Consider the following 12602-nt stretch of genomic DNA (forward strand, 5'->3'; position numbering starts at 1 on the left):
CAATAATAATATTAATATTGTTATTATTATTATCTGTATTAGAATCAGTATTAGAAATATTATTATTATTATTATTATAACCAGTATTATTATTAGTATCATTAATCATTAATAAGATTATTATTATCCTTTTTATTATCATTAACTAAATTTTCATTGTTATATTATTATTTATCAAGTCGACTATCAATAATATTATTATTATTAGTAATATTATTAATTATTAGTAATATTATTAATATGGTAGGTAATTATCAAAAACTTAATAATTATATATACATATAAATATATATATATATATATATATATATAACTAGATATATAAAAATCAGATTTCATAAAAACATATATATGTAAAATACGATTTATACATAAATAAATAAATAAATAAATAAATACAGCTTTATATATATATAAACATATAAACAGATATAGATATATATATATATAAAATATATATATACGACTATCTATATTCAAGAGATTAATTTGGGTACGCATTCAGTTTCCTTTCAATATCATACAGTAATCAATTTGTTCTACTACTATTAATCTAGTACGAATCAGAATCAAATATCAGAAACAATCCAAAATCTGTTACCCATCTGTATCTATCGTACAAGTTGATTCCAGTTAAAGAAACGCAAACAAAAATCAGATGAAGTCGATCGTCCTTATTTTTCTTTTTTTCTTCTGACACCTTTTATTCTGACGGGCCAATCAAGCTTCCAAACAAACGATGATTGAATTAATTTAGATGTAATTATACCCATTAATCTTTACATAGTCTACTACTAATTAGACGAAAATATAACTTTCACCCATTTACAAAACCTACATAAAATCACTCATGTACAACAACCAAGAACACCCGTCTATTACCTTCCATCACCTTTTATCTATTTTAATTCTCATGACATCACCTTCATTATAAACAACCACCATAATTCCTTGTGTTCTTTCTCGTGAAACCTTCATTATCGTGAACCCAATTGAACTCTAAACCACCATCACAAAACATCATATAACAACTGCTACACCTACAATTGATTCAAACCAAACTCACTATTTAACTTCTTGTTCTTGATTCGAGAACAATCAAACCAAAACCATTACCACGACATCTCCATGAACAACCCAACCCATCATCACTCGAACTTGTTTTGCAACCGAGTGACCCTCACCATCTCTTTTTGGTGTTTGATTATTTTTTTTCTGTTGTAATATGAAGAGAAAGAAGAGATAACCCGATCGCCACTTTCTTCTTATTGAGTTCCTTTGAAAGAAACCTTTCAACACCGCAAGTCACTGTTGAAACCATTACAACCCTTGCTATTTTATTCGAAACATGCAGCCTTTTTAGCCTGTTTCTGCTAGACAAACTATAGTAAAATCAGAAAACTATAAAGACCTCATTCTTTTATTGCTCAAGACTACTACCTATAATCATTCATATTTGTTGTTGCTTTTTCTTTTGGACCGAAAGACACCAAAAAGCAAAACCCACTTGTGCTTATAATGATACACAATAACGTGATGAGATAATTATAATATTTGCTTGATTAGTGGATGATGAGGTAATGGTGATAAGGAACGGATACCAGCGAATATTTTTTTTACTCTCTGCCGTTAAGAAAATCCCAAACTAAAACCACAAAGTTATCTTGGGCCATACTCCTGCACTGGGCCGAAATCTGTTTTCAGATGGGCTGCTACTGCAACACTTTTTGTTTTTGTTTCATTTTTAGTCGTGAAGGGGGATGATAGTTAGCAATATTATGATGAACCAGAGATAATGAACGAAGAAGGAATAACAATGGAAGCTTGAGGGTGAAGAAGGATCAAGGGAATGATGTTAGATGATAACGAAAATAATGATAATAAAAGTTGAAGATGAATGATAAACGGTAACGAAAGTGGTGATGATTTTATGACGATCGGCGGTATTTTGATCATGATTTTATGTGGGTTAAGATGTTAGTGATTATGATAACAATATATTAGGTGATGATGATGATGAATCATAAAAATTATGATTATGATTGATGATGATAATAAGATTAATTGTAAGGATAGAATGAAGAAGAAGAAATATAAGAATCAGAAATACGGGTTAAAAACATATATAATCTGTTTTAATCAGAAAGTAACGAAATTGAGGAGTGGTCTTGGGAGTTTTGGTGTAACCGAGAGGTCTCGGGTTCGATTCCAGTCTGAGACACTTCTTTTTTAGAAAATCATTTTTGAGGTAGTTCTTTATTATTATTATTATTGTTATTATTATTATTGTTATTATTATTATGAAATTTATCATTAGTATTATTGTTACTATACTTAAAATTATTATTATTATTATTATTATTATTATTAACTTAGTATTATCAAAACTACCATTTTTAATAAATAAATATTAGTTTCGTAAAAGATACTTATTACAGTTACTATAATTAAAATAATATCCCATATAACCTATAAGTTAAGATATGATTTACATAAATAATGAATATATCTCTAAGGAAGTTTAGAATAAATCGTAAATAACTACAAAGATATATAATTTAAGATATAATATATAAAATTGTTCGACTACAATTACGTGTGTTAATATATACATAAATGCTATAGGTTCGTGAATCCAAGGCCAAACCTGCATTGTTCAATATAGTCATATGTATTTTTACTACAAAATACATTAGGTGAGTTTCATTTACCCTTTTACCCTTTATATTTTTGGGCTGAGAATACATGCACAATTTTTATAAATGTTTTACGAAATAGACACAAGTAATCGAAACTACATTATATGGTTGAATTATTGAAATCGAATATGCCCCTTTTAGTCTGGTAATCTAAGAATTAGGGAACAGACACCCTAATTGATGCGAATCCTAAAGTTAGATCTATCGGGTCCAACAAGCCCCATCCAAAGTACCGGATGCTTTAGTACTTTGAAATTTATATCATGTCCAAAGGAGGATCCCGGAATGATGGGGATATTCTTATATGCATATTGTGAATGTCAGTTACCAGGTGTTCAATCCATATGAATGATATTTTTGTCTCTATGCATGGGACGTTTATTTATGAGAACTGAAAATGAAAATCTTATGGTCTATTAAAATGATGGAAATGATTATTTATGTTAAACTAATGAACTCACCAACCTTTTGGTTGACACTTGAAAGCATGTTTATTCTCAGGTATGAAAGAAATCTTCCACTGTGCATTTGCTCGTATTAGAGATATTACTTGGAGTCATTCATGACATATTTCAAAAGACGTTGCATTCGAGTCGTTGAGTTCATCAATATTAATATTAAGTCAATTATAGTTAGATATATTATGAAATGGTATGCATGTCGTCAACTTTCCCGATGTAATGAAATATTGTCTTTTCAAAAACGAATGCAATGTTTGTAAAATGTATCATATATTGTGAATCGTTTATAATCAATACGGACTTCGTCCGGATGGATTAGGACGGGGTACGACAAGGAATATTTAGACTTCACATTAATCAGTTACACTGTACATTCTTTGAATCTGATTCAATAGTCATTTACTATCCTATTTACATCCACCGATATACGAATCTGTTCACCACAAAATAACCATTTTCATTCAATTTTATATTTGGGTTTTGACTTCTCAGAATCCAACAAGTGGCATAATGAAGAAAACATTTGACAAAATAAAATTTGTTTGAAACAAACAAATTAACTATGAGGAATTTTATTAAGAATTCACGCTAACTTTTCCTAGCTAACTGATTACATTTTATTTATCGCAATTTAATTATCGCAATTTACATTCTCGCAATTTTATTTATCGTCATTTAATTTCTGTTATTTACTTTACGCATTTTATTTTTTGTTATTTAATTTCTGTATTTATTTTACGCACTTTAAATATCGGGACACGCATACAAGGTTTTGACATATCATATCGACGCATCTATATATATTATTTGGAATAACCATAGACACTCTATATGCAGTAATGTTGGAGTTAGCTATCCAGAGTTGAGGTTGATTCTACAATAATATATATAGTTTAAGTTGTGATCGAGTCTGAGACATGAACACGGGTCACGATACGTATTAATTAATTCTAATATTATATAGTAAACTATATATGAATTATTATTTGTACACTGCTAACTGTGGACTATCAACATTGGACAATTAAAATGAATTAAAATATTAATTATAACATATTAAACTAAACAATTCTTCAAGGTTGCCACTTAATCTCATCTTAAACCTCATTGTATCTCGACGATTACACTCTGCGTTCAAACCTTTCGTGATTCTTGAAAACACCTCAATTGAGAGGATGAACCAATTGCATTTCATCTACATAAGAAGAGATTGATGCATATAGTTATGCACTTGAAAACTCTCGGAACCTGAGTAAACGTTTAACACGTATCTGTGATAGCTCCTTTGGCGTTGTTATTACCGAAAATAATTTTACAATTCCTTTCCAAAGTAGCAAATTTTGTCACAGCTTTAGCCAATCAACTTCGACTCTTCGTTCGAAACAACCTTATTATCACTTTGACATGTATGTGTGCTCTTTTATCGTTACTTGGGAAACGTTTTATATTCCACCAAATTACCATCAGCTTTCAATCATCTAAAAGCACAATTCTCCCGAAACCACCTCGGATTGATAACCACGATTCAGATATGGCTGCATTAAATGCAAAGGAAACAGTAAAATTGTAGATGGCCTAGATGGCCAAGAGTTTGATGATAAAGAATGGTGTGTTAGGAACGCTCGATAAAAAATTTGGCACTGAAAAACAGATTAAGCTAACCATGAAGGAGACCAAGGACAAATACAAGGACCAAACCCTATATTCAAAGCATTCGGGTAATTCTGGATCCCATGAAATCTTTAGGGAATATCTTGCTCCGAAGCCATGTTAAAATTTTGCGGAAAATTTTTCTTCATCAACCTATGAACTTAGAAATTCCAAAATATCATCATAAATATCTTCGATATTTCTGAGGATATTTTCATAAATATTCTTGTTCGAAGTTATCTACCTCTTCGAGTTTTCTGTATTACATTATATTGAAAACTTCTGTAAAACCTAAGTATAAATTAGGAATGAACTCTGGAGAAGTGTAGGGAATTGAAGCATGAGTTAGTATAATATAATGACGCTTGGCCAACGTGATTATATTACAGTAAGTCATGCTGAGTTTCTAATGAAACGTGATGATGGTTCACAGTAGATCATACCATCATCATGTGCCATGTTACATAACTCTTTCATTCTACTTAACTTCTGAACGTATCAAGAAAATGTATTCTTGATGGTTCTATCTTCCGTGATGTTGATAAATTTGAAAATCAAATTGTACTAATACATTCTTTCTTATTTGAAACATGATGTTTATCCGAAATTTCGTACATACGAATTCTGGACCGTTACTCGCTTTACTAAAGGTTGAGAGGATAATAAAAAGGCAAAGAAGTCCAAAATATAAGAGAAAATATAAAGCCCAATAACAACACGGAAGTTACAAACAGTGGATATTAATAGGAATAGCAATATAAAAGACACGGCATAATTAAAAATAGTATCACCCCAAAGTTATATTAAAAGTAAATAGATTTTTCTGGTGGAAGATTGAAAAAAAGGATGACAGAAATAATAATTAGGAAAATATCAAGGATTAGAACTGGATTAAGCATTTTCACAATCTTGTGGATGTATGAACTAAGAAAGAAAGTATAGGAATGGTGAGAATAATGAAACAGAAGAGTTTAATTTATAATGGAAATATCAGACAGAGTAAATGAGACAGATAATCGCATTTAATTATAGAGATCTTAATTTCCATAAATCCCGAAGAATCAGATCTTATAGATTTCCAAGATTTTCTTTTATATTCCTTGAATTCCGGAATTCAACCATGACTACGTCAAAAGTAAAGATGAATATCTATTACTTTATCTCAATCTTTTGTGATAGCTTCACTCGTACGCTCCGAGTAATCGAATCGTTTTATCCAAATTATTCAATGGTGATAAAACTCTATTTATCAACTCATATTCGTCATGAAAAACATTTCTATTGTTTGCCATGAACACCTCACTCAAATTTCGGGATTAAATTTCTTTAACGGGTAGGTACTGTGATGACCCGGGAATTTCCGACCAAATTTAAACTTAAATCTTATTTGATTTCGACCACGATAAGCAAAGTCTGTAACATTGAATCTTAAAACTTTCGAACTGTTTCATGTATTCATTTACCCTTTGACCATTCCCGACGATTCACGAACAAATATGTGTAAATAATTATGTGAATATATATATGTATATATATAGATATATATATATATATATATATATGTATATATATATATATAAATAAGTGTATATATAATAATTTCAATTAATAAAGTATACGTGGAAGATAACAAACAAAATAATTAAGTTATTATTACAATGAATGTATGTAAATAGATATATAATATTATTACGAATCTATATAGATATATAAATAAAAGATTTCTATTAATAACTAATGTATTGTAACCTGTATAAAATATATATAAATATTAAATATTAAAAATAAATAGTACAAAATTAACAACATATTAGATTTAATCATAAAAATAGTTATTATAATATTGTTATTACCTTCAATGTTAATATTAGTGTTATTAGTAATATATATATATATATATATATATATATATAGATACGAACATTAGTCAGTATTATTATTATTACCAATACAAGTATTAGTTACCCTTTATTATTATTATTATTATTATTATTATTATTATTATTATTATTATTATTATTATTATTATTATTATTATTATTATTATTATTATTATTATTATTATTGTTATTATTCATTAGTATTAAACTTAGTATTTTAATTAAATTTTCATTTATTGTTATTATCATTATTATCATATTACTATTATCATGATTATTATTATTATTGTTATAAAAATATTACAATTTATTAGTATATCTTTAATAATATTATTATCATTTTCATAGTTAATATCATTATTACTATTATTTATGATTATAATTATTATTAATATAATTATTATTATTATTATTATTATTATTAATTATATATTTATTATTAAGGTTTATGAACTATAAAAGTTAAAATAGATAACTACAAATTTTAATTGCAAATCGTGATCTTTAAATTGTCTGCAAATCTTTACCAGTACATCTCATTCAACAGGATTCAAATCCAAGTGGATAGTAATTGTGTTTTTTTTTATTTTTATGATTATTTTTTATATTTTTTTTATATATCCCCGTGATTAAATCTGTCGACTTCAATGTTATTATTAACGATCAATTCAAACTATATCTGGTATCACACGACCTTGCAATATCGAATATCAATTACGTTTCCTTTCAATAGTTTTAATTTATTTTTTTAAAACGGGAAGAACACAGAAAAAAAAACCTCTGTTCGTGTACTTTTTATTCGACTCTTGAATTTGATCGAATTTTGAAAATCCTTTAATGCAGTTCTCTTATAAATCCTTCAATAAAAGTATCTGGAAAATCTCAAGTCTCAATTCCTCGTAACGAAATCGAATTTTCGAGTCAAAGTTTGAATTACAAAAAGTCAAATATTTTGTTCATGCGAAATTCGTAATTTTGTTGATGTTTCTGTTAAAATTAAGGATTCACAAAGATTATATAAGTGATTTAAATTTTTTTTCATGTTATAATCACTAGCTAAAACCTTCTAAAATTCTTAATCAATTTTTTTTTGTTATTAGAACAGCGACGGGCCGTGAGGGTTCTTTTTGTTTATTTATTAATTTTTTTTGTTTTGTTAATCAAACTAATCAGGTATTAATCGTTTATCATTATAAATCCAAAAACTACTCACTAATTATTCAAATGTCGAGAATTAAGATTCCCTGCAATTATAATTTTTGGATTCAATGGAGGAAGAAGGAGAAACAGAAAAACGAGTCAAATAAATTTGGGGTTAGGAATTAGTCAGAAATGTATGGATGGAGGAATGGTTAAGAGGGGTATCGAGTGATCGTGAGGTCGTGGGTTCGAATCCCGACTTGGGTAGATTTTTATCTTTTTGAGCCTTTAAAGGTAGTTCTATATTCAACTTATTATTATTATTATTATTATTATTATTAGCTTTATTATTATTATTATTATTATTATGAAATTATGAATTATGATATGATTGTAATTATAATTATTATTGTATTATTAGTATTATCATTAGTTATTAAAATTGTTATTATTATAGATACCATTATTATTGTTATTATTATTATTATCCTTACCAGAATTAGAAATATCATAAATATTAGTATTTGTTGTACCAATATGATTAAAACTATCATCCTAGTATAAGTATCATCATTAATATTATTGTTATTAAAAGTAGTATTAATATTATCATTAACATTATTATTACTATAAGTATTAATTAGAATTATTAATATCATTATTATTATTATTAGTTATTGTTATTATGATTAGTATTATTAATCTTACTACAAATGATACAACTTAGTAGTACTTTCATAAACATTATTATTAATACCATTTTATAAATAACAGAATTGTTAATATTAACATAAGTATTATTATTTGTATTATCACGAGTATTATTATTATGTAATTACTAAAAATTAATAGCACAACTATCATTAGCAGTAAAACTAATATTTTACAATTATAATTACTAATATCATTATTAATATCATTAATAGAATTACTGATATTATTATCAAAATAAGTATTATTATTAAGTAATATGGTTATTAATATTATCATTATTGATAAGATTTCTACTATTATTATTATAAGTATCAGTATTAACAATATCATTATTAGTATTATTATTAATAATGTTATTATTATTATTATTATTATTATTATTATTATTATTATTATTATTATTATTATTATTATTATTATTATTATTATTATTATTATTATTATTATTATTATTATTATTATTAGTAAATCATTATTATTATCAAAACTATATTTTTAAACAAATAAATACTATGTACATAAAATATACTTATTACATAATTATATTAATATTTTCACATAACTATATATATATAACCTATTAATATTATTTATATAGATATTTACATATAACAAACTATTAATTTTTTTATAACACTAAACAATTATATATATAATTATGGATATATTAATGTAACTATATAAATATTAATCATTTTGAATACATACTCAAATTAAATATATATAATATATAAATTAGGTTATAATATATAAAATTGTTCGATTATGATTATATGTATTAATGAATATACAAATGATTAAGGTTCATGAATCTGAGGCCAACCCTGCATTATTCAATATAGTCATATGTATTTTTACTACAAAATACATTAGGTGAGTTTCATTTTCCTTTTTACCTTCTATATTTTTGGGCTGAGAATACATGTGCAAATTTTATAAATGTTTTATGAAATAGACACAAGTAATTAAAACTACATTATATGGTTGAATTATCGAAATCGAATATGCCCCTTTTTATTAAGTTTGGTAATCTAAGAATTAGGGAACAGACACCCTAATTGACGCGAATCCTAAAGATAGATCTATGGGCCCGACAAACCCCATCCAAAGTACCGGATGCTTTAGTACTTCGTTTTGTTTATATCATGTCTGAAGGGTTTCCCGGAATGATAGGGGATATTCTATATGCATCTAGTTAATGTCGGTTACCAGTTGTTCAATCCATATGAATGATTTATGTCTCAATGCATGGGACGTATATTTATGAGAAATAAAAATCTTGTGGTCTATTAAAATGATGGAAATAATTATTTATGTTAAACTAATGAACTCACCAACCTTTTGGTTGACACTGTAAAGCATGTTTATTCTCAGGTACGAAATAAATCTTCCGCTATGCATTTACTCATTTTAGGGATATTACTTGAAGTCATTCATGACATATTTCAAAAGACGTTGCATTCGAGTCATTGCGTTCATTAACATTATTTTTAAGTCAATTATAGTTAGATATATTATGAAATGGTATGCCTGCCGTCAACTTTCGATGTAATGAAAAATTGTCTTTTCAAAAAAGAATGCAATGTTTGTAAAATGTATCATATAGAGGTCAAGTACCTCGCGATGTAATCAACTGTTGTGAATCATTTATAATCGATATGGACGTCGTTCGGATGGATTAGGACGGGTCTCTACACGGGCTAGTCGCGCTAGCATTTAACGGGTGTTTAATACTTCATAAACATACGCACTCGCCAAGTGTACTTTTAGGGGGTTATAAACGTTAAGTTAGTTGCCAAGTGCCCACGGTTAAGCATATAGTTTTCATACTATTTTGATACGCTGTTTGAAGCACTGAAATCTCGTAACCTACCTTACATTATTGTTACAACTTAAACTATAGCTCACCAACATTATTGTTGATGTTTTTAAGCATGTTTTCTCAGGTGCTTAGAGGTTTGTTGGTTCCGCTGTTTAGACTTGTTGTCTTGATGTTTAAACTTGCTGTTAAGGACCTGCTGTGCTAAAATTCTGCTGCATAATCTTAGAGATGTCTCAATCATGGAACTTTTCTTTTGCATTCGTTGTTTAAGTTATTTTCAAATAATGACTTTGTAACGACCTTTGTGTCACGTTATCTTTTGCAAACGCTATGTTTTTATGAATGCAAACTGGTTTTCAAACAGCATGTAGTACTTGACCGTATAAAGATCCTGTTGTTGATGAATCGTACACGATGGTTTTGTATGGGGCGTCACAGGGTAGATTAGCCTAGTATCAAGGAGTTTTATGACCTCCTTTTCTACTACCTCCTGAATCTTTGGGTTAACTCTCCTCTTTCTTTGTCTAGCTATTTTAAAGTCATCTTCCATGAGTATTTTGTACGTATAATAGTCGGGGTTTATCTCTTGTATATCTGAGATCTTCCAAGCTATCGCCTTTTTATGTGAATTTTACACATTGATAAGCCGCCTTTTCTCTTCCGGCTGCAATCCTTTGGGGATAATGACTGGCAATTTTGAGTCTTTTTCTAGAAAAGCGTATTCGAGGTAAGAAGGTAATTCTTTGAGTTCTAGATCAGAGGGCTCTTCTATAGATGTTTTCATTCTGGATATCTCTGCTCGTTCCAATTTATCATATTCCTTTTGATATTCTTCAGTTATCTCGGGAGATGCGATTAACTGTGGGCTAGAGAAAGTGTACTCGTATTCATTTAGAGAAGGAGAAACATCATTGAGAATGTTCTCGGAGGGTCAAGTAAATCTTTCTTTAGAAGAATGATTGATCTTGCGAAACTTTAAATAAGGTCCACCCATCCTTGATACAGTGTTTCTCATGAATGGGAACTCTGATTCATTCTTACGAGTCATCAACCGCATAGGTGTGCCAATACCAAGAGGTGGGGCAACTATCTTGCTTTTTCAGTGGTTGAATTAACTCTTTGTTTTGAATTAAGGAACTGGTGTTGATTGGAAGTGTTCCTTGTTTAAGGGTGTTGATCTTAGGTTATGGATCATTAGTATTTCTCCTAGGTGTTCGTCCAATATTTCATGTATGGATTCTACTAAACCTAGATCGTCATCATTTGGATGTTTCATGATTTTATGGATATTGAAGGTGACTTCATCCAAACCAACCCTTAGCTTCAGAGATCCATCATTTACATCTATGATAACTCTTGCAGTATTTAGGAAAGGTCTTCCTGGGATATGAGGTATATCTTTGTCTTCGTCAATTTCCATGACAACAAAGTCAACTGGAAATATTAACTTGTCGACTTGTACCATTATATCTTCAGCTATTCCTTTTGGAAGTTTGACAGATTTGTCAGCTAGCTGAATGGTCATTAGGGTTGGTCTCAATTTTCCTAACCCTAGTTTCTCAAATAAAGATAGAGGCATCAGATTAACGCTTTCACCTAAGTCAGCTAGTGCATTGTGGACTTGCACTTCTTGAAGGAAACAAGGTATAATAAAATGTTTAGTATCTCCTAACTTAGGCGGAATACCTTTTGTTAGGATTAAGGAACATTCGTCTCCTAGAGGGATAGTAGTCAATTGCCTAAGTCTATCTTTATTGGCAGTCATCTCTTTTAGAAATTTACCAAAACTTTGGCATTTCTAGAAGAGCATCTAGAAATTTTACATTTCCAACCATGTCAAGATACCGTACAAAATATGCCTCATGTGTTTTTGGTTTTAAGCCTTCCAGGAAAAGGGATTTGGGGATTTGAATCCTTTTTGAAGGTCTCGGGTTTAGTAAGATCAGGAAGATCTTGAACTGATTGTGGAATAACAGATTCAGAAGTGACTGGCATAACTTTTTTCTGGAAATGGATCAATCCTTGTTTCTTTTCTCCCATCTAGTTACGACCAACATCTTATCGCAAGATTCATTGTTTTCATTTATTATTTCATCTTTTATAGTGTAAGACATACCATTTAATAAAATTTGGATATTTCAATAATGGTTTTTGTATTTTTAAGAAATTCCTCTACATAAGTTTGAAAGTTGAAAAATTTAGAATTAATTTCTTTTCTAACACTATGATGCCGAGG

General features: G+C 28.4%; 1 protein-coding gene across 1 annotated transcript; it reads right to left on the minus strand.

Annotated features, from left to right (window-relative positions):
* Positions 1 to 11495: 11495 nt before the first annotated feature.
* LOC139898139 (uncharacterized) lies at positions 11496 to 12131 on the minus strand. Its single transcript, XM_071880858.1, has one exon. It carries the CDS (start codon positions 12129 to 12131, stop codon positions 11496 to 11498), a length of 636 nt encoding a protein of 211 aa, XP_071736959.1.
* Positions 12132 to 12602: the final 471 nt, after the last annotated feature.

This window comes from Rutidosis leptorrhynchoides, chromosome 1 (genome assembly GCF_046630445.1).
Source record: "Rutidosis leptorrhynchoides isolate AG116_Rl617_1_P2 chromosome 1, CSIRO_AGI_Rlap_v1, whole genome shotgun sequence".
Classification (NCBI taxonomy): Eukaryota; Viridiplantae; Streptophyta; class Magnoliopsida; order Asterales; family Asteraceae; genus Rutidosis; species Rutidosis leptorrhynchoides.

Coding starts and splice junctions, on each gene's coding strand:
- LOC139898139 (XM_071880858.1), bottom strand. CDS start 12,131: ATGACTGCCAATAAAGATAGACTTAGGCAATTGACTACTATCCCTCTA.